Genomic DNA, 23,744 nt, shown 5'->3' on the forward strand with positions numbered 1-23,744 from the left:
AGGTGACTTCTTCTGAGTCTTAAAGGAATCATGCAGGCAGAGGTAGAAGTGTAATGGGCAAAAGCAGGATGGCGGGAGAAGGCGGTGGGCAGGGAATTATAGGTCATGGAACAGAGTGAAGGGTAGGTAGTGTAAGAGATAATTAGAAACTGGCTCCAAGTAGAATGGGAAGCAGGAGCTAACCTTCCCTTGCCTGGTGGTTCTTTCTGTGTGTCTCATTTTAGATAAGATCTTCATGAGGAAAGGGAAGGAAACGTATGTGTGTGTTTAGATGACAAAAATGTAGGCACATTAAACACTCCCTAGGCATTTTTTCCAAGTGGCATAATCAAATCTGTAGTGTACATCGCAACACAGAACCTCTGTGCATTCTTCAGCCTAGATTCCTGGAGACACATGATTTTTTTTTTTTTTGGCCGCGCTGCATAGCTTGTGGCATCTTAGTTCCCCGACCAGGGATCGAACCCAGGCCCTCGGCAGTGAAAGCGCGGAGTCCCAACCACTGGACCGCCAGGGAATTCCACACGTGACTTTTAAATGACGTCCCCCTCCAGCATTGAAAACGGGGATCACGGGAAATGCTCTGTCCATTTGGAAGCGTGAAAACCAAGGCAGTGGAAGTCTCTGGCATATTTTCCTCCTAGGTCGTAAAGGAGAGTGTACTTTATTAACAGCAATATCTAGACGTCGTTGACATAGGATTTTTAGCTATTTAAATAGACGTGTGTTACATTTTATTTCCTTTTCTGCTTTGAGAGGAGGGACGTTGAGCTTTTAAAAATATGGTTACATCATACTTTGTAAAATGAGACTCAGGAATAGCAGGTGACACTCCTATACCGTCATAAACGCCTAGAACGTCTTTGGCCAAACGCCGTTGGCTTTCTTCTGTGCAGGTGGAATGACATGGGGAATATCACTCACAACAAGTCAACTATCCTGGTGGAGCTCATCAGCAAAGAGGAGACTGCCCTCTTTCACACGGTAAGCAAAACGGGCAGGTGAAGGCAGGGTCCCACAGGCAGCTTGCTGTTTGTCTTCTCAACCTGTAATATCTTCTCCTCGCTCTCCATGTCAGGACAGAATAAGTATTCTGTTGAAGCCATAACTTTCCAGTACTCGCCCAGAGCTGTCATCACTCATTTCCGGAAGGTGGTGGGGACCTCATGTTCACAATGCTGGGGTTTCAAGCTGAGTTTTGACTCTAGGGTTTGGGTTCCTCCACCAGCCTTATATGTGGTGGATCACATTGTCGGGCATGCCCTTGACTAGTCACCCCTGATGACATTGCATGGTATTTTCTTTTACTGGCTGGTCTGGATTTTCTTTGCCATCATAATCCAAACCTGATCTGAAGCAAACTGGGTGATTGCCTTTCTGTTGAGAGCCTACTTGAGAGCCAGGACACTCCCTGCACCTCCCTGCCTCCCGTTTGATGATGCTTGGCGTTCATGCTACGCTCTGCCTTGATTCATGTACTGATTTTCAAAGCACTTGGTTTAGCATTATGTAAAGACACGTCAGATCATCACTGTAACCCCAACGTCTTTAGCAGACAGTATTTGTCTGCCATCCTTGGGTGGGCTTCATAGACATGACCGCCACTGAATTTCAGCACACTGGTTTCTGGCTCAGGGGGTTATTTTGTGCTTGACATGAAGGGAGGAAGGGACGTGTCCCTGCTCAGAGGAATCCTAGTGAAATGCACGTATTTGGGTTGGCCAAAAAGTTCCTTCGGGTTTGGATGGCCCAACCCGAACGAGCTGTTTGGCCAGCCCAATACAATCAAAAACAAATGTTTATTTGTCCCCTGTTTCTTCTTCTCCAAGGATGATATCGAAAACGCCAAGTATATATCTCGATTGTTTGCTACACGGCACAAGTTTTACAAACAAAACAAAATCTGCACTGAGTAAGTAAACATTTTGTCCACCCTCTCCCTGGATCAGCTTCAATTCTTGTGCTTTAGGGATGGTGTAGATCGCTTTTTATACTGACTCTTTTTCCTCATTCCTTGTAGAAGCTAAAGGGGCAAGTTAAAGCCGGGCGGGAGGGAAAGAGCTTTAATGATGAAGACTGTCTTGTGTAGTCTATATGCCTAGGGAGAAAATGATTTGCAAATTGACTGTGAATGCTTGACTTCCTGAACGGATTGGCCGACATCAGTGCCTTTCCAACCTCTGCCATGAGTTTGGAGGAACCGAGTGGTTCCCAATTTGCCGGGGCGCCCCTTCGTGTCAGATGTGGAGTGTGTTCAGAAGCAGGTAGCAGAGTGACGAGCCAACTTGAAAGAGAAGAAGCTGCTGTCATCCTCAGCCCTGTGTTGCTCACACAGTTGGCTAACCCTGCGTGTGCTTCTGGGTCACGTCACCCGCCTGTAAATGAGAGGCCAGGGTAATTAGAGGAAGGCTTGGAAGACGCTAATAGATGTCACAAATCCATGTGTGTGTTTTCCAATTTAATTTGGAAATAAAGATGATAAAGGGAGTCTGATGAGGGAACTTAACTGTGACCTGACCTTGGATATAGCGTGCCGGGCTCACACTATCATAGCCTTTCCTCTGGTTGCCTTCAAAAGACATTCCTCAGCAGAGTACATCAGCAGTTGGGGCGTCCAAGGTGCTTAATTTTGTTTCAAAGAACTTCGGGACGTAAATGCAGGAGAAGAACTGCTTTCTCACTTCCCCAGTGGACACATGCAAGAGTGTGAAAATACTGTCCTAGAGCAGTTCCTGCTGAAGAAGGTGCTGCTTTAGAACTGGAGCATCAGGTCCTCACAAACTTTTTTCTCTACGTGATGGAGGCTCTTTCAAACCAGTCTTTGCCATTGGCCACTGTCAGAGCCTGAAAGTATATTTGATAGTAGTTGGCCCTCTGTATCTGTGGGTTTCCTATCCGCGAATTCAACCAACCGTGGATCAAAATATATTAAAAAATATTCCAGAAAGTTCCAAAAAGCAAAACTTGAATTCAGTGTGAACTGGCAGCTCTTTACATTGTATTATAAGTAATCTAGAGATGATCTGAAGTATGTGGGAGGATGTGCATGGGTTATATGCAAATGCTATGCCAGATGATATAAGGCACTTGAGCATACATGGATTTTGGTATCCGAGGTGGGTCCTGGAACCAATCCTCCTTGGATACCAGGAGATGACTATATAGTATTAGGTCTGCCAGCAAAGTTTGCAAATGTAAATCAGAAGAGCACTAATTAGAGAGCAGCAATTTAAGCCACCATATTTGTTATGGGTACACACGTGCATACACACGCATGCACGCATAGACAACACACACCATTCTTTTGAACAGATTCCCTATAGGTCACATCTTTGCGGTTCTCTGCTGTTGCCTTTGATCTGTTGGGGTGTCTTTGACATTAACAAGAATTCTATAGTTGACTTCTGTAGGGTGAATTTAAAAACAAAACTATTTTGAGAAATGTAGTCTTCTGGTTTGATCATTTCTTAGCAAGTGGCTTTAACATAAAATGTTCTGAGTATTTGTAATTCTTTTGTGGCCTTTTCTTCTCACATGAGTGAGCATCACATATATGAGTGAGCCTCACATATTAGACTGAAAATTAAGGAAATTCTGTTTTCCTTTCTACTTCTGTAATAATCATTCCTTTCTTCTTCACAACCATGTACGGGAGGTTCCTAACCGCTTATCTGATAAAAACTGGGACTCTCTAAAAAGCATACGGCCTACCCCACATAGACAGTAAAGTCTGTACATATTGATAGTTTCCGAGCCTCAGCATGGGCTACTTGAGGACTTGGGATAGCCCTCTGGAGTTTCAGGAAATTAGCCTCATCTGAACAGCATCCTTCCAGAGGTCTCCACTCTCCAACCTCTAAAAGACTGTTGTTGATTTTTATTTCCCTTATAATTTGTCTTTAGAAATAAGCCTCGTTCTTCTAATATTACTTTGTAAAACATATTATAAAAGTATCATATGTTCCAAACATTTTGAAAATAAAGAAAGGACAAAAAAGAAATCGAAATTGTTCTTAGCTTCAGCACCCAGAAATAGAAAATGTTTATGTTTTGCTGTAATTCTTAACTCATCTTTTCTCCTTTCCCCTCTTCTCCCTCTCTTGTCTATCTGGTCTTCTCGTACATGGTAAATAATAATAACCATCCTCATTTTTTTCAACTTCTCACGTAGACAATCAAATTCTCCACCCCCTATCAGACGCCAGCCCACCTGGAGCCGGTCCTCCCTGGTATGTATGAAATCTTCAGTTATCAAGTCCTCTGCCTGTCGGGGTGTGAGTGTCCCTTTGTTGTTAACTTGAGGAGAGGGATGACTAGGGCCTCATGCCTAGGTCGTGACCTCATGACCAGGTGAGATATGGTGAGAACACAGAAGGGCATCAGTCTGCTATGCAGGTGAGATGCACACCCATTTTGTCCCTCTTGTGCCCACCCATGTCCGTCACTTTTCTAAGTGTGACTCAGGGTTCACCCCCATGAATTTTAGTCTGGGCTGATGAGACCATGTTCCTTGAGCACGCAACCTACTGTGTGCTTTTTTCCACTTGCTTTATCTATCTTTATCCGCTATTTCTGATTTTTGCATATAGACGTGTCTTCAGTTATAATCTCCACAAATCCTTTTGTATTCACTGCCGTAGACAGAGTTTAATAAACTAGTCAGAAAATATCTACTTTAAATGAGCAAAAATTGAAGGAGTCTAGTTGATGGTCTTAGGTAGAGTATTCAGTGGGGAAGAAAATTAAAATTAATTAATTTTCTAATTTTAAGGCCAACAGAATTTTAGTTGATCCGCTTCTCTACCTACCATTAGCCTTTTTTTTAAAAACTGCTCTTCTAATCATGTGAATAAGGGAAAACAACTCATTTCATCGCATGTGTTCTGTCTTAGACTGTGTTTTATTTTGAGAATTACTTAAGGAGGATATCATAGCAAGACGTGGGAGTGTTCGTTTCCTTTAAAATGTCTACTTGTTTTACGTCATAATTCTTTTATTTTAGGTTATGATTTATTTTACACAAAATCAGAATAAACATGTGACCTTTAAATGTGTGTAGGTTGAACAGTTCCTTTGAGTTGATGGGAGAATAAAATGGAATTTTTCTTTGTACGCAATATATATCCTATAGCACATCTTTCACTTGTCTTTTAAAAGGAACCGTTTTAGGAATTTTTTCTTTTTCTTCTGGAAAATGCATTGACCTGAACTCTTAGAATTCTAGAGTTTGGTCATCATATCACATAATATTGATAATTCCTGCAAACCCACGTGAATATTATTAATCTCTGTGTTAATGCACAACATCTCACAAGAGGTCTTTGCCTTGGAGATGTAGAGGGCTGCTTTGGGCTTCTCCCCTGAAGTATCAACAGATTTGTTCATGGCACTGGTTTCCTTATTCTTCTCCTTTGTTGATATGATTTTCCTTTTCCCTTCCTTAAGGTCCACATGTCTTTACTAGTGACATAATTGTTCACTTGTGTCCATGAAACACCAGGGGAAGCAAAGTGTTTTAGGGCTATCTTGTGACTTGATCTCATCCTAATAATCTAGAGAAGATACAGAGGCTTTCCTGTTTTGTTTGGATGAAGATGATCTACAGGAAGCCAGATTCCTGGCTTCTCCCTTTCCTCTGCCCCTTAGGATTAAACCATTTCAGCAAGAGCTCCTTGGGATGAGTGAGAGTAAAACCAGAGAACATTGTCTCCTTTGGGCTTCCTGGCTGATAACAAGGGCTTCTAATTGTTGTTTTTCTCTTGCCCTTCTAGCTCCTATATTGTGGCATCTAATTTGTTTTTGTGTTAGCAGATCTGGAAAGAAACAATAATATATTGAAATATATAAAGAGACAATAAATAATCCTGAAATGGTGTTTGGAGGATTAGCTATTACTGTTTCTCACTTGTATTGCTTACAGACTTATGCCAGTTCATAAACAGTCACCTACTTATAGGATTTTTCTTTTTTTTTTTTTTTTAAATAAGAGCGAGAGAAGGCAGAGGTGAGCCAACTTTGCCTTGCTGTATATTTCTGTTCCCTTGTATGAATCCCTCCCTACTGTTTTGTTTTGTTCTGTTTTGTTTTTTTAAACCTAAAAACTGGCTGTCCAATCATGGAAAAATTGAGTTGAATTACGTATTATCAAAAAGAGGAAAAATATTTTTAAATTGCTACTCAAAAACCAGCCGAGAGAGATTTGGGAATATTTAGAAAAGCTGATACCCTGAACTACTTTCTTAGATTAATTTCAATTCTTTAATTCCTCTACCCTGATTCTCTTTCATTTTTGGATTTCTTGTCTTCATTACCTTCTTTATTTGCCCCTTTGATGCTTAAACATTATTTGTAGCAAAGGAAATAGTAGATGAGTTATTTGCCCAGCCTTGGACTCTCCGTAGAGTATTCTTCTTCTGTTGAGGAATACTGAGAAAGTGTGACCCCTGCTGGCTTTGTGGGGTTGTTTTTGTTTTTTTTTTTTGACTTGATCTCAGCTCTGTCCCAAAGCAGTAACATTTAAACTAATATCTATCAGATTAATTTTAAAATAATCAAATAGAAATATAAGAGATCATCCTGTTTGGTGGTTAACAAGCTTAAAGTTTAGTTTTTTAATATCAAAACTCTTCCTTCACCTGGAACCCTAATACGTGAATAAAATGGATAATGTTGGCGGGAGGAGACTGACTTGAGTGACAGGAAGCTGAGACCTACTGAGGTTAAATGACTTGCTCTAGACCGTATTAGCCATTCATCATCTTTCCTTTCTCAGCTCCCCAGGTAGTGAAGCTCTCTAAGCATTTTGGTGTTTTCTCTAGAAGTTTCGCCCTCCTCTGCAGCACGGAGTTATTCAGGTTGAGTCTAAATGTCCATCTTTAAGAGTCTTATGGCGAAGAGTCCTCACTGAAGGGCTAGATGGTTGAACCGGATCCTCTGCAATGGGAGGGTCAATAAGTGGTCCTGGGAACTGCACGCTCATTGTTAGGGATCACATCTCAGATTTTATATAAATTTGCAAGTGGGCCCATCTTAACACTCCCCTGTCCCTATTTGAGGCTGATGTGGCACTGTGAACTAGGGTCATAGGTACAACTGTGCTGATGGGGACGAACTTGTGGCTCCAGGAAGGACCCAATTTTGAATAGAAGGAAACAGGCTTCCGCCTTACTCTCATTATGTTTTAGGTGGAACATAATAAAGTACATCTTCTGAGTTATTCCTTTAAAAAAGGCATTGGGAGCCTTGCAGGTGTGTTAGAAAATACGTTATAAATAGGTGCCTTCATGTTGATTACAGCCTCTCTCTCACCTTGAACCAGCCTCCCCATTCCCCGCTTCTTGTTTCTCCAGTCCTGAGCTTGGTGACGAGACGGGGGTGCGGATGCTTAGGGAAGGGTTGGGTTGAGTGTGGAGGGCAGAGCATCTGCAGCGTGCCTCCCTGCAGGACCACCGTGTGCTCGCGCTGGTGCTCGTGAGTGTTACGGCCGTTTGCGCCAAGGCCTCCCACCTGTGCCGTGTTCTCTGTTTCAGCCCCGGCAACAACCGTACATCTTGCCTCCCATGCACGTCCAGTGTGGCGAACACTACTCGGAAACACACACTTCTCAAGGTAACTGGCTTGCCGCTGTCCCTTCTTAAGACGCAAAGTTGAGAACTGGTGACGGGTACTGAAACTTTGGGGGGGGGGGTGACCGTGATACTTTCATTTTAACTTTGTCATTGTCTGAATGGCAGCAGGCAACAGCTTGGATTTGTGAAAGGCATAGAATATCATTTACTCCTGAGAGGAGAATTTCCCCAGAATTGACTCCAGAGGGACTTGGGGGAAGGCAGTGAGCAAGTTCCTTTCTCCTCTTCCTTCTTGTAAGTGGGACAGAGAGGAGAGTGACAGCTAAGTCCCACAGAATGCTCTTCACCCTCCTTGTCAGTGTCAGAGAGCTTGTAACAATCAAGCAGGTTTTCAAGGTGACAGAGAACACAGGCATCAGAATAATTGAAAGAAATACACATAAAATCTCAGCCCCTCTTTTTTTTTTTTGCCTTACGCGGGCCTCTCACTGTTGTGGCCTCTCCCGTTGCGGAGCACAGGCTCAGCGTCCATGGCTCACGGGCCCAGCCGCTCCGCGGCATGTGGGATCTTCCCGGACCGGGCCACGAACCCTTGTCCCCTGCATCGGCAGGCGGACCCTCAACCACTGCGCCACCAGGGAAGCCCTCAGCCCCTCATCTTAACTCTCCTTTCCGATCTCTCCCACTGGCCCCTTTCTCAGTGTGCTTATTAAACTGTTTTATTCCTCTTTTCCTCCCTAAACACTCCCATGCAAAGTGTGTAAAAAAACCCATTCCAATAATAATTATTCTGAGAATGAGCTTTTAGAGAGCAGTTCCTCTCCTTAAGCACTTGTTCTGAGCACTTGCACTGCATTGTCTCATTTAATCCTCAGAATAGCCCTAGGAGATACGTACTGTTATTATTTCCATTTGACAGATACAGAAACCGGGGTACAGAAAGGGTCCTGGGAAGCTTGGATACGAGGATTGGTGTCCTGACTCTTGAGCCAGGCTCTGTAATCATTACACTAACTGTATCTCAAAAAAGGAATGGGATCAAACATTGGATGTTGACAGTTTGGCAATTGGATAATTTGTTTCTGGGTTATCGTATGCTAGCTGCTTTGAATCTTTCTGCACTGTCTAAATGTGAGCATGGAGACTAAGATAATCAAGATGATGTAATTTAATAAAATACAACTTTTTATAAGCAGACTAGCAGAGTTACCCTGCTTCTATGGGAGGGCACCAAACCCCATTAAGGTGGATAAATGCAACACGTTCTCCTAGTTTTTCTTGCCTGTATCATCTCATCTGGTCTATGTTCCCACCCCTCCTCTTCAGGCAGCTAAGTGTTTTCAGTCACCTTTTCTGTTTTTTAATCTTTTCTGCCTTTGCTTTCTTCTACACTGCTCATGCTTAAATCTATAGTGTAAAAAATGAATATACTTTGCCCACAGAAAAGTGTGTTGGCAAGAGGTTGCCTGCCTAGGGGTGTCTGTGTATGTGTGTGTTAAAGGAACACTGGACACCCAGAATGGGCCTTACTTTAGAAATCTGCTTTTTATCTCTTTAGGTACCTCTTTAAAGTATTATTAATTTTCATGTGAAACTGACCTCAGTGATGAAACCAACTCTAGAGGCGGGTTTTAGGCAGTGGCTAAAAAAACCTCCTGATTCTTATTTTGCCCTCCGTTGGTTGCCGATCAGAATGAAGCAGCCACGCATGCTGACATCCTGACTGTGTTATTTGCCTCGTGCCTTGATGGATGCTCGGCAGTCCCTCAGATACAGGGAGTTTTCCCACTGCAGTCAGGAAGATCAGCTCCCAGTACTCAATAATTTCAAATCTATTGCCCTATTAAAGTTCTTGACTTCCTGACCCAAACATCCAGTTCTGTCGCTGAGCCGTGAACAAGGGGACAGGTCTCCCAATGTGAGGGCCATTGTTGGTGCCTGACTTAAAAGCTCGTGGCCAAATCGAGAACTTAGCCCAGGTGATAACGGTTCCGTGTGTGCATAGTTTTCTTTGTTTAGATTCACTTTTTCTTTTTAGTGTCCTTTAAAACGTTCCTTCCATATGTTGGCATCTTGCCCAAGAAATTACCAGTTTTTCCATGGAATATGTGGGTGGAGACCATGGGATTTCCCTTTTTATGACTTCTGTAAGTGTGAGGATGAACTTGATTGAAGCAGGATGGTGTGGACGTTCACGTGCCTCTGTGTGACTTCTTGCAGACAGCATCTTCCATGGGAATGAAGAAGCCTTGTACTGCAACTCGCACAACAGCCTGGACTTAAGTTATATAAATGGCACCGTCACCAATGGCAGTGTGTGTAGCATTCACAGCGTCAACTCCCTCAGTTGCTCCCAAAGCTTCATCCAGGCGTCTCCCGTGTCCTCCAACCTCAGCATCCCTGGGAGTGACATCATGCGGGCTGACTACATCCCGAGCCACCGGCACAGCGCCATCATCGTGCCATCCTACCGGCCGACCCCCGATTATGAGACAGTCATGCGGCAGATGAAGAGGGGGGTCGTGCACACGGACAGCCAGAGCCAGTCCCTGCGGAACCTCAACATCATCAACACCCACGCCTACAACCAGCCAGAGGATCTGGTGTACAGCCAGCCCGAGATGCGGGAGAGGCACCCCTACACTGTCCCTTATGGGCCCCAGGGGGGCTACGGTAACAAACTGGTCAGTCCATCGGACCAGATCAACCCGAAGAGTACCACGGTGCCCAGCAAGCCCGGGGCAAGCGCCATCTCACACACGGTGAGCACCCCGGAGTTGGCCAACATGCAGCTCCAGGGCACCTATAACTACAACACGGCCCACATGCTCAAAAACTATCTCTTCCGGCCACCACCCCCCTACCCACGGCCCCGCCCCGCCACCAGCACCCCGGACCTCGCCAGCCACCGCCACAAGTACGTCAGCGGCAGTAGCCCCGACTTGGTGACTCGCAAAGTGCAGCTGTCCGTGAAGACCTTCCAGGAGGACAGCTCCCCGGTGGTGCATCAGTCTCTCCAGGAGGTGAGTGAGCCCCTCACGGCCACCAAGCACCACGGCACGGTGCACAAGCGCCACAGCCTGGAGGTGATGAGCAGCATGGTGCGGGGCATGGAAGCCATGACCTTGAAGTCGCTCAACATCCCCATGGCCCGCCGTAACACTCTGCGGGAGCCGGGGCCACCCGAGGAGGTGCCGGGGTGCCACGAGGTCCCCCAGCTTCCCGAGTATCACCACAGGAAGACTTTCTCGGATGCCACGATGCTGATCCACAGCAGTGAGAGCGAGGAGGAAGAAGAGGAGTCTCCGGAACCGGTGCCCCAGATCCCCGTGCTCCGCGAGAAGATGGAGTACAGCGTCCAGCTCCAAGCCGCCTTAGCCCGCATTCCAAACAAGCCCCCACCCGAGTACCCCGGACCCAGGAAAAGTGTGAGCAACGGGGCGCTGGGGCAAGACCAGGTGTGCCTTCCTCCCGCCATCGCCAGGGCCAGGGTCCTGAGGCAGGGGCCAGCCAAGGCCATCAGTATCTCCCGGGCTGACCAGATGGCCATCAACGGGTCCTCTCTTGGTCCATCCATCTCAGAGCCCGACCTGACAAGTGTGAAGGAGCGGGTCAAGAAAGAGCCTGTGAAGGAGAGACCTGTGTCTGAAATGTTCTCCCTGGAGGACAGCATTATAGAAAGAGAGATGATGATCCGGGTAAGTGGCTTCCTCTCCCAGGGCATCTTTCGAGGGACAGTTAAACGGGCTGATTTCCACCCTCTCCCGCCGCCCCCTCTGCTCCTTTTCCATGATTTAGACATACATCCTCTGGGCACTGAAGAAAGCGCAAGCCTTATTCAGGGAATGTGGTAGGGATTTAAAAATCACTTGGCATATAAACAGGTAGTGTTTCATTTCACATAACTTTGTTTTCGCATAAACCTTCCATTCTCATTCATGGCACCTCGTAGGTGTGCTTGGTGCAGAGTGCTGTGAGAGAGTCAGGATCTTACAGGTTGGTGGTGTTGAGATTGGTGTCTGGGCCAGCATTTGCTCTTTATTCAGGGTCAGACTTCCCATTGCATGAGCTGCCAGGAGCTCACCTTCCTCCATCTCCTGGTGCTTTGGTTTTTCCAGGGGAAAGCATTTCCCGCCCCCACCCGCCCAATTAGATATTAAAAGAGCAGCATCCCTTCAGAGCACAGCTTTCTGTGTAGATCTAGATATCAGGATCGTTCATCAATATTGTCCATGATGTATCCAGCTTTATGTTCAAATCTTCTTTCGAGAGATGTTTAACACAAATCCAAGAGAATAACAATAAACCCAGAAGTTTACCGTTGAGCTTCCATTAACCATTCTTACTCTATCAAGAATTCACACATGCATATTTATACACAGGCCACACTTGTCCTGGAAGTATTCACTCCCTTAAAAAGTTTAAAAATCCTCTCAATGTCACCATTCAAACCTAGACTGACTTCTCCTCTGCATGTACCACAGCTGAACTGTAAGGTAGCCAGGGCTTATTTTAGGAACTCCAGAGCAGTTGTAACTTAAAATGGGCTTTAATGGAGTTCATTAGACTTTCTTCATTTATAAGTCTCCCAGTTCTCCAGAGGGAATTAACCTGTAAAGAGCCAAAGTTTTAAGGAAGCCAAGTCCCTCGGTTTAGGAGTCTAGTCCATAGCAACGTCCCTACTTTAGACAAACCTTAAGAACATTCTTAGCCTCACGGTTTTGGCCATCCGTGGAGTATTGCTAAGAAGTTGGTACAGGTGTAACTTTTTCCACCTAGAGGGAAATTGTGAAAGTTGTGCTGTGCCTGTGGGAAATAAGACCGTTGGGCTGAGATGCGGGGCTAGGTGCCTTGGCGGGGAGCTTTTTCCTGGGGATGGAATGAGATGCTGGAATGAGATGCGAGGCTGGGTGCCTGGGGTGAGAGCTTTCTGAGTCGGGGAAAAGTAATCACTGGTAGGAAGGGATTTTCAGCACTTCTTGGCCTCACACCCCTGTAACACAACTCAGTATCAAGAACCCATCAATCTAAGCATTCAGCTGCTGCCTGCATGGTCCCCTAGCCTCACTTAGGTCATATTCATTCTCTTCTCTTGTTACCTGTATTAAACAAAAGCCTGTAGCCAGATTCATGGCACTGGTTCCCTACATAGTGCTTCAGGCATTATCACAAAGGAGCAAGGGCCTTTTCCCCTGTTTGCACGTGTCCTCCCATACCATCCACTGGGTAAGAGTGAATAGCCAATTTTACCCCTTAACTAGTTCAGGAACATCATTACCCCAGCCCTATGTCATTTTCCCCGATTTTTTTTTTTTTAAATGTGTACCTTCTTCTTTGTTTTTTTTAATTTAAAAGAATGTTTATTTCTTGGCTATGCCTCGTAGGATGTGGGTTCTTAGTTCCTCGACCAGCAGCTAAGATCCTGGTCCCATGCATTGGAAGCATGGAGTCTTAACCACTGGACCACCAGGGAAGTCCCTTCTCTGATTTTTTCCCCAAGTCCTACACACTTGTGAGCTCAAGGGCTGCCACCCTTGGCTGGTGTCCCAACCTCAGAGTAGGACTTGGAGGGTCTTCAGTGAGCCAGACAAGGTGGTGACCACCACTGGCACTGATGCTTGGGATGGGTCTCTATTGTCTTTATGAAGAAACTCACCCCAGTGACCTCCCCACATCTCAGATGACTGTCTGTCCCCCGCCACCATAGGTAGCCTTTGCCTGGCTTGTTAGGCATGACTAAGAAGAGAAGGCCGTCGGGGCCTCCCTAGGATAAGAAAATGAGAAAATGTAACCAAATAGGAACTGGAGGGAGACAGCTATGGTGAGAATTTTCCCTGCAGGCAAGTCTCTCCCTCCAGTTCTGGAAGTGCTTATCCATTTGATGGATAGTTCAGGCCTGTTGTCTTGATAGCTTCTCCTGGCTCCTACTGCTGCCTGGAAGACATTTCACTGTCTTTAGTCACCTAACCCCAAATCAGGTACTGGGAAGAGAAAAGGCCAAATCAGATCTTTGAATTAATTATTTTTGATCTCTGGTAATAAGCTGATAGGATAAGTAAGGAGGAACTAAGACAAATAGGTTATCCCTGGGGTCTCAGTTTTCATTAGGTAAGTAGTAATCCTTTCCCAAGAAAGACAAATAGGTTTCTTTGGGCTTTTGGGCCCAGTTGGGGTTACGTCATGGTGCAGGTGGGAAGGAAGCAGAAGGACTGTTGGGAAGACCTCAGGACCATTTATTAAAAAAAAATTTGCTGTCTTAAAACTTTGCGGAGGAGTAAAACATTCTCAACTAAAAGAGATAATGGGGGGAAAATTCTCCCTCACAAAAACAAACTAATAAGCAAGTAAACTAACACCTCCCCCCCCCACCCCACCCCCCGCACACCAGCACATTTAAATCCAAAACTTTCAAAATCTGTCTGGGGTTGAGAAACCAGGGCCATTCTTAAGAATATTATACCTTTGGGACCTTTCTCACTTTCTCACAGTTAATCTTCCTCTGAGATGCTCCTTTTGTTTGTCTGATGGGTCAGCCCTGTCACTGGACCAAGCATCTTATTGACAGAATCACTCATAAAGGCCAGGGCTCCATTCTTTTTTTTTTTTTTTTAACTTTATTGAAGTATAGTTGATTTACAATGTTGTGCTTAATTTCTGCTGTACAGCAAAGTGTCTCGGATATATTTATCTACATATATATTCTTTTTCATTATGGTTTATCCCAGGATATTGGATATAGTTCCCAAGGCTCCATTCTGACTGTAGGTGGTATTGAGGGGATGCACATAGGGGTGTAATGCCATCCCCTTACACCCACAATTAGAATAATCTGCACCGTGGCTCCATCAAGATACTTCTCTGGGGAGTAGATTTCTAAATGACAGACTAAGAAAAAGAATACCTAAAGGTTTGAAAAAAGAAAACAGGAATAAGATGACCCCTTCATCTGTGGCAACCAAAGGAACCTGCAAATTGGTTTCCCTTTCGTGTGGATCAAAATCATAAACTCTGTAAAACTTATCTGTTTCTATGCTTTATGAAGTCTCTGTGCTTTTGTCTTCTAAGACAAGATTATTTGGTGGGAAATGCTCCCATTGTCTTGACTGAAATGAGTAAATGGAGGTTTGTTGGTACCTCAATCAGTTTAGAGGGCGTGAGGAAGCACAGCCATAGACCAAGTAACAGGAGCCCCGACTGATCCAGTTTCAGTGTCTGTGCAGGTGAGATAGAGAGGAGTTGCAAAGCCACAAACAAGGGCCAGGTGTTAACAACCGAACCTTCCGCTAAGTGCTCTGCTGGGCCCCTAGATCCGTGTTCTCCCGTGGCTCAGTCACATCCACCGCTGCTCCACCATGGTCCCTGGGAGCCATGGTGTCCATTCCTGTGGGTCTTCTGGATGAAGCATGAAGGGTGCTGCTGGGTAGGTCATCTCAGGTGGCCCCAGGCTGTGGTATTAGTGACTCTGCTAAAACCACAGCAGCTCTCATTTTGGGGATGATATCCCGGGGACCAGAGAGAGTCAATACAGGATTAACACCCTCAAGTCTTGAGCCCCTCTGAATGGAAACTTGGGAAGGTTTTTGTCTATTTATGTATGTATCCAACCTCTTAAGAATGCAACAAACAGTTTTTATAAGGTTTTTACTGTTTAATCTGTATAAAAGGTGCATCATTGTGATTAAGTTTGATTATTCATGAATCTCTGTTTCTCTTTTCCTTGTCCTGTCTTCCTTCAGCCCTTATCTTCCTAAAGTGTCTCCTGTACACTGTTTTCTTGTGAGCCCCGAGGCAGGATGTATTTGTGTTGGGTCTTTGCTCTTGTTTGTTTGTTTGTTCATTCCTCTATTTTAAATAAAAGCTCAGGAGGCCTGGAGGAACCAGCTTCCTCCAGCACAGTGGGAATAATGGGAAGACTGTGTTTGAATTTGCCCTGCTAATGGTGACTGTCTGCATTCCTTGGCTGGGGAGTTACAGATTTGGGGAGATTAAAACACATTCCAGCATTCTCCTGGTATTACACACAATGAGAACATGCCTTTTCTTACCGCAAGAATCTAGAGAAGCAGAAGATGGCAGGCCTGGAGGCACAGAAGAGGCCACTGATGTTGGCAGCCTTGAACGGACTCTCGGTTGCACGGGGCTCGGGGCGGGAAGAAAGTCGCGTTGATGCCACCCGAGTTCCCATGGATGAGAGGGTAAGCGCTGGGCTTGTCAAACGTGTGACTCATTCTCTGTGGTCTTAGGATTCCAACGCTCTCTCCTCGCCCAGACATGCCAGCACGAAGGCGTGTTTGACGAATTCATTTCTTCAGTTTGAGGCTTAGCAAGACCTGGTCTGTGCTGTATTAAATCGATCCTTTCCAACACCTCATGTTTCTTTGTCAGGTTGGTGCCATGACGACCCCTAAAGACACCAGCCCTTACCTAGCTGTGTGGCCTTGGTCAAGTCATTCAATTTCTCTGGGCCTGTGTCTTTATTTTTTTTTGCAAAATGAAGACGTTAAGCGGTTGCTGTAGCTCTCAATTTCTGTGATTTTTGTGAACAAATACCCTTTACTAGGGAGTGATTCTTTTACCCACGCATTTATAGAATTCTTTAATACACTGGCCCCTTGTTTGGCTATAACATATGGCTGATTTATCATTGTTAGGGTAATGCATTGTGGGAAAAGTAACCAGACGTTGCGTGGTAGTGTTTCAGAGGTGAAGAAACACGTTCTTTCAGTTCCTGAAATTGCTGTCAGGTTAAGAAACAGGTCATGTAAATGCAATAGAGTGCATTACAATAAGATTAGGGTTTTAGGTTTTGCCAGCATGTATGAAGTATTAGCATGCTCTTAGAGCCAGAAGGGGCTTTAGAGGGATCATTTAATCTAATTAATACCATGTTTTGTTATTAGTAGCTTGACCGTGGGAAAAATAAAAGATGGGGCGTCTAATCCCCACGACTAGAGGACTGTAGACCAGTATCATCTTAAAATTTAGCTAAGAACAGCTGTGTAAGTGGAGGGAAGGACGTCTGGGTAATTAAGATGAACAATCTCCTTATCACTAGAACTTTAAACGGAGGTGATAAAAACGAAAATACTAACTTTGAATTTCCACTCTTGCCTGGTCTGGCAGATTCGTTCTGTTTAAGGTATGAGTGAGAAGGAAATTGGTTATTGGACAAGAGATACGAGCAATATGGTCGGTAACGAGACCAAATAATCAAATATTAGTTGTCCATCTTGAAACTGCTTATTAACACTGTCACTGGAAATGTTTGAAGAAATCTGGTGGTTTGGTTGGAGTGTTTGGATAAGGTAATTCAGAGAGCTGGAGATCAATTTCTGTTGCAGTTCAGAACCCTGAAGAAGAAGCTCGAAGAGGGGATGGTGTTCACAGAATATGAGCAGATTCCAAAGAAAAAGGCAAATGGCGTTTTCAGCACGGCAGCTCTGCCAGAAAATGCTGAGCGCAGCCGTATCCGGGAGGTCGTCCCCTATGAGGAGAACCGCGTAGAGCTCATACCGACCAAAGAAAACAACACAGGCTACATTAACGCCTCCCACATCAAGGTAAGAAGTTGGGGGTGGAGAGGGGTGTGTTGGGAAGGCTGCCTGAAGATTGCTGGGTCAACGGTAAAAGGGCAGGGAGGAGAACACATACGGGCCACCACTGTGCATCTTGGCTTGTCCCCAAACCCCAAGGGAGTGTTTTTGAACTCCTGTGCTTTTCTTAGTCAACTGGAAGGCCGTGCCTATCACTGCACGGAGAGAAGGAAGCCCAGCGGCCTCAGGGAAGAAAAACCTCAGGTCAGCTATTTCTGAAGCTGGCTCATTACAGAGGGTTTAACTTTTTCTCCTCTCTGTGTGTCGTAACTCTCCCGAAAACCCACAGGTAAAGCTGAGGATTAGCCCTTGCGGTGTGTAAGTTGCAGATGATGGAGAATTTGGAAATCACAGGCATGATGTTTCTGTCACTGGAGTTATGATGTTCAAGAGCAACAGAAACTTACTGTTTCTCCCTTGTAATACTACTGGTCAGGCATTTTAGGGCTGAAGTCCCAAATTTGCATGATGTTTACAAGAGTGGGCTACTTTCAACATAAGCCATAACGGTGTGGTTGATAATGAATCTGCCACCATTATTCAGTGCGTTGGGGTCATTAAATGTTTGTTACTATTTCAAATACTCCAAATCTTCATATCTCAGTATTGATATTTCAGCTTAGCTTTACTTCAGTTAGAATTTAGAGTTATGGATACATGTGTGCATGCAGCGAAGTGTTTCCTAAATAGCTTACCTTCCTCAGGGCTCGCAATGACAGAACACCTTTGTTTAGAATGTCACCATTTGCTCTGACCTCTGAAGTCGGGGAATTAATCTGTGTACTGATGTGAATTGTATTAGTATAATTGTTAACAGTTGTTACAGGACGCTTTTCAAAACAATACAAGGTTCAGATTCCTAGTCTGCTGTGATCAATAACGGTAGAAAATCTGTGTCTGGCATTATTTCCTTTCCTCATTGGACTTTTCAGCTGTAGCCAAATTATAGGTAGGTTCCTTTGAGCCGTTAAAATACAGCCAGATGTCTGGCCTATGTATCAGTTCTAATGGTTTTGATACAGAATATGGGAAGTGTACCATGGTTGGGTGTAGTGTTTTTGTTCACCCAGCATAGATAACCACATATATTTTTTAAGTGTCAGAAAGTCCTGTCCAAGGAAATAGGATGGCGTCAACTCTCATGGATCATATTGTGTGTTCTACTCTTATTTTTCAGAGTGAGAACTCTCAAAACAATGAAACAGTAAAAACTGAGCCCCAGGAAACTCTGAAGGAAACTGACGGTGGTGAATTTCATGGGCTTAGTTTAGATAACGAAACAATGACCAAAATAATGCATGCAAAGATGCAGATCACACGGCTGCATCTTGCTAGACTGTCTGAGAAAATCTTCCACAGCTGCAATATACTGTCTTCTTCTTTTGGCCAGAACGCCTCCCCCATTTTCCATCTGCTCTCTGGAAAAAGCTGTCAGTCTGCATGCGCTGTGCCCAGTGGGTGTTCTTAACATCCCTTCCTCCATATTCTCTGAGGCCCACATTTCATCTTGTGGATCCGGGTTAGACATGGGTGTGTTTAATAGACCCAGAGAGCTTGCAAGAACTTGTCCTTGTGTTTTTGGAGTAGAGTTATATGTCTTGCCAATGTTTTCTCCCTGGGTTCCAAGCAGCCGTGAACACAGAACAGAGATTTATTTGCTCCAGACGTGGAATCACATCTGTGAAATCTACCTCAGTAGCTTTGGTGGTTGTGTTTTTAATGCAGTTTTTAATACCCTCCTGTCAATACTTGGGAATACGCTGAAAGGCCCTAGGCAGCAGCATACTCTGGAAGTATTTATGGCTCCTATATTGTAGGGTGCCAGAGAGGCTAATGTTTAAAATCACAATTCCACAGATAAGCCAAACTCCTAGCCAGCCGGCCAGCAAATGTATGAGTGTTATCTCCCCCCCCCCCCCCCACTCGGAAAATGGATTTTGCTTGCCAGCTTTGACCTAAACATGCCTTGTGTAACGAACAGTAACTGACATTGTTTTTGTTTGAATCAAGTTAGTGTATAGTTTCATAAAATAAATGAGAGAAAAAGTTTCAAAAAGTGATCACTTCATTGCCCCTAGCACCATCTTGAGATCCCCCACTGGTGAATGTGTAAGGGAGCCTGACTTGGCAGTATCAAGGCACAGGAATGGAGGCAAACCCAGAAAGAATCTCTCCAAAGGCCACCATTTCACCCTGATGGCATGAGCTTTCACACTTGAGGCATGACTTTTTATTGATGCATCTCTGCTGCTAATATTTATAGCTGCAGAATTATCCTCCCAAGGTCACCCTGAGCTGTGTGGGGTAATGACTTTATTATCCAAAATCATCTCATGACTCCAAAGTTCAGTTGGATGCTGTGGTATTGTACGAGGGGAAGGTGATGATAAAATATCATGTACTGTTGGCTTAAGTACATGCATGATACCTCTGCTGTATGTGGTACAGAGTAGCGGGTACAACAGAGGTTTAGGATACACTTCATAACCAGGGCAGTGGTAGAAAGACATTGCTCCCAAAGGGGTGTTATTTCATGGTAGATTTTTCTATTATTTAAAAGGACGTCATGGAGTACTGTGTCTCAGACTGTGGACTGCAATATGGTAGTGGTATATGAAATCAATTTAGTAGTCGGGAGCAGTTTGGGGTTTTTTTGTTTTGTTTTCTTTTGTTTTTTAATGGAATAGACTAGAAAAAGGAGAAGAGAATGGCAATTACCAGTACATTGCACGTTGAAAACATAACTATTATTTCTGTAACAAGTTGTTAGGTTATATGCATATATTCATGTAATATTGTATATGTGGGTATATATATATGTGTTTTATATATATGTTTTTAATATGCACTGGTTTGTACATAATTACTGTGGGTTGTAGACCAAAAATGATGAGGTATATTATAATAAGCTTGAGTGGCAAAACGTATTTTCATGTGAGCATGGATGTCACTAGCTGCCCATGGTGTCAGGGCTTTTGATGACAGCACTAACACATTTGGCCTAAAAATATTATTCAAGGTTTTCAAGTGGCTACAAAAGGACCCGTGGTCAGCGTGTAACTCTGTCCTGGATTTGGGGTTTATTCACTAATGCTTGCCTTGGTTTCCAGGTGGTGGTTGGTGGGGCAGAATGGCACTACATCGCCACTCAGGGGCCTCTGCCACACACATGCCATGACTTCTGGCAGATGGTGTGGGAGCAGGGAGCGAATGTGATCGCCATGGTCACCGCAGAGGAGGTAAGGGGGAATGGCCGTACAGCCATCTGTCCCGGCGGGGGCGGGGGGCAGAAGATGGGCTTTGTGTCTACGACTTTGCTGCCTCATCCTCCTTCCGGCAGCACCATTTCTCTGCAAATCCTTTTCTCTCTGACGTGCATCTCTTTCCTCTCCTTACTTGCATATAGGTTTGTTTTGTTTTCCAAAGATAATTTATTGTTATGCCCCGTTTTTATCCAGCTCTTAACTCTTTTCCTTGGATCACCATGAACTAAAATTAAACAAACAAACGAAAAAGAACCAAACTTCAGTTCAGCCAGCTCACTTCTGTGTGCCAAACAAAGCAATGATCTTTCCGCTGGAGTTTGAGAACTTTGGGGCTGCTCTGGGTAAATCGGCATATATTCCCAACCCCGGGCGTGGCCGGCTCCCATGCCCTCCTGCTTATCAGCTGAAAAGAGACCAGAGCTGTTGTTCCTGTAGAGGCCTCTTTCTTTGGGGAGAGAAAAAAAAAATCTTTTTCTTCCTTTGCCAAGTCAAACATAGTGTTTCCCTTGTAACTAGAGAAGTCTACGTGGTGTTCCAAAAACTGGCATATATCCCCATTCCGTCTAGCAGTTCGCTTGGAGCTTGCTGTCTTTGGGGGAAGACGTTTTGGGTTTCTTCTCTTGTCACAGTCTCGATTTTTTATTTTAATTTTATTTTAACCACTTCCTTTGTTCCTTTCATTAAATTTTAACTTATGTTTTGAAGTCATTTAAGGAAAAAGAGTTTTCTGTTCGTTTGTTTGTTTTTTATCGTATGTATGGTACTGCATATCCCTTTCCTAACAACTTTAAAAGGATGGGGAGCAGAAAGAACTGGAAACAAAAAAAGTCATGTTCCCTTCATTAACTCTTCTGAGCAGATGCTTTCCAGAACAGCCCATTAGAAGGTAGAGATGAAAGACTTTGGTCTCTTTCAGGCCAGCTGTACTTCTCTAGGCTGACCTTCTGTCCCACCTTCCCACAAAGAGTAAATGTTCCTGAAAATCTCTAGTTTTATAACTTTATCGAATTACATCCTTGGGAGGGATTCATTCAACTTAAAACAGTGTACTTACCATCTGTGCTGACCCCAGGGTAAACACAATAGGCATGACCCTTGTCCCCAGGGAGCTTACATCCCAGTGGGATTTACAGTAAAAAGTGAACAAAGTCAGCTCGGATAGTGGTAAGTGCCATGGAAAAAAAATGAAACCAGTAATGGAATGGAGGGTGACTGTGGGGCTACTTTAGATTAGACTGCAGCCCGGGGCCCTCTGAGGAGGTTGCATTTGAGCCAAAACCTGAGTGACAAGAAGGGACCAGTCTTAGGAACAAAATCCAGTGATCTGTGAGGCAGCCAGAGACTTACCGTCTTTTGAAATCTGTAATTGATGTAGGTACTCAGCAGTTATGTAAATTAAAGGCCTCAGATAAACCTTTCACAGGATGGTTAAATAAAAGAGGCAGGTGTGCTTCAAATTTAAGAAGACTCAATTCAACCCAAAGAACCAGGGCAAGATTACTTGTGTCACCCAAAGCTGTATTGCTTTGTGAGCAGGCAGCCTTCACTTGCCACTCATTCCCCCAGCTCCGTGCGCTGGGCATTTCTCCTCTCGCACCACCCCCTTCCGCTGGGTCCCCTTCTAAGCTGCCATCACTTCCAATCCCGCTCCCACTCCTATGATATCAAAACTGTGCAAAACTTTAAAATAGACCCCATTTTGTAAATGGTTGAGAATGCATACCCCCAGAAAAGATGATAAAATTAAGGGAGAGAGAAGAGGGGTAAAGCCAGTTTTCCTCTGCTTCAGTTGTCAGTGGAACTAAAACAGATGGGTCAGGCTGAAAAAAACGTGAGATTGACACTAGATGATAAAGACAGTGTCAGTGGCTGGTGGGGTGTAACAGAGAGAGCCCAGGGCTGAGCATCCGACGTGAGAAGCGTGACCTAGAACGATTACTGGGATCTGTCACTCCTCTGCTTAAGGTCACTTCATTACCTTTGGATGGCTTCCCACTGACCGTGGGGTGAAATCCAAATGCCCTACCGTGGACCCGGAGGCCTTCTAACCTCCTCTCTGCCGTCCACACTGAAGACCTTTCTGTTTCTTGAACACACCTAGCTTGTTCCCGCCTCTGGTCTTCACCCTGGCTCTTCTCTCTAACATTCAACTGCAGCCCAGTTGTGAATCTTCACATTTTTCCATTGATGTCACTGTGTGGTAAATCTTATTATTGGTGTCAGCTAAAATGTATGGGTATCTACTCTGGGATAGACACTGCATGATGCTACTGAGTCAGTGCCTTAGAAGCCGTTCAAGTTTTCCGCTGTCCTTAGATTTTAAGATTAAGAGGATAAGAGCTTCCCCTGACTCATGTCCAATTTTGCTTCTGTGTCTGATTCAGGAAGGCGGACGAACCAAGAGCCACCGATATTGGCCCAAACTGGGTTCCAAGCACAGCTCAGCCACCTATGGCAAGTTCAAGGTCACCACAAAGTTCCGAACAGATTCCGGTTGCTATGCAACCACAGGCTTGAAGGTCAAGCACCTTTTGTCCGGGCAGGAAAGGACAGTGTGGCATTTGCAATATACTGATTGGCCAGATCACGGCTGCCCAGAGGATGTCCAAGGATTTTTGTGTAAGTCTTTTCTTCCCTGTCGGGGTTTTACCAACAGTAATGGTCTTATCAGTTGGAGGTGAAATGGAAAGAGAGTCTACTTTCTCTTAAGTGGCAAAAGTATTAACAACATTCAGTATATAATACTGCAGTAGTATGTGTAGAACAGAGAAGACTAATACATGGCATTTATCATATTCTCTTTACCATTTATGCAGATGAGCTAATGTGGTAAACTAATTGGTTCTACCTTGATTTAGACCTTTAGTATTCTGATATGTGTCACGTGTCTGAACCTTGAAAACATTATGCTAAATAAAATAAACCAGACACAAAAAGACAAATGTTGTGTGATTCCACTTACATGAGTTATCCAAAATAGGCAACTTCATAGAGATAGAAAGTATAATAGAGGTTACCAGGGGCAAGGGGGAAGGGGAATAGGAAGTTACTGTCTGATGGATAGAAAGTTTCTGTTTGGGACCATGAAAAATTTCTAGAAGTGGATAGTGGTGATGCTTGCAAAACACTGTGAATATACTTAATGCCACTGTACACTTAATGTAATGTACACTAAAATGATTAAAATGGTAAATTTTCTGCTATGTATATTTTACCACAACCAAAAAAAAAAAAAGAAACACAAAGCAATAAAATATAGAAAAAACAACTTTAAAAGTTTCTCATGAAAATTTATATCTCGGAAGCCCTTTATTTCC

General features: G+C 44.3%; 1 protein-coding gene across 1 annotated transcript in view; it reads left to right on the forward strand.

The window, feature by feature from the left end:
* The window catches only part of PTPN14 (protein tyrosine phosphatase non-receptor type 14), a 100,573-nt gene that overhangs the window by 68,603 nt on the left and 8,226 nt on the right, over positions 1-23,744 (forward strand). Inside the window, exons 8-16 of the mRNA XM_065881421.1 lie at positions 897-984; positions 1,830-1,912; positions 4,172-4,229; positions 7,530-7,608; positions 9,789-11,266; positions 15,620-15,763; positions 16,910-17,128; positions 20,272-20,400; positions 22,812-23,046. Of these exons, the coding sequence (XP_065737493.1) occupies positions 897-984; positions 1,830-1,912; positions 4,172-4,229; positions 7,530-7,608; positions 9,789-11,266; positions 15,620-15,763; positions 16,910-17,128; positions 20,272-20,400; positions 22,812-23,046 (2,513 nt within the window). The remainder of the gene's footprint in view (positions 1-896; positions 985-1,829; positions 1,913-4,171; positions 4,230-7,529; positions 7,609-9,788; positions 11,267-15,619; positions 15,764-16,909; positions 17,129-20,271; positions 20,401-22,811; positions 23,047-23,744) is intronic.

This window comes from Phocoena phocoena, chromosome 1 (genome assembly GCF_963924675.1).
Source record: "Phocoena phocoena chromosome 1, mPhoPho1.1, whole genome shotgun sequence".
NCBI lineage: Eukaryota > Metazoa > Chordata > Mammalia > Artiodactyla > Phocoenidae > Phocoena > Phocoena phocoena.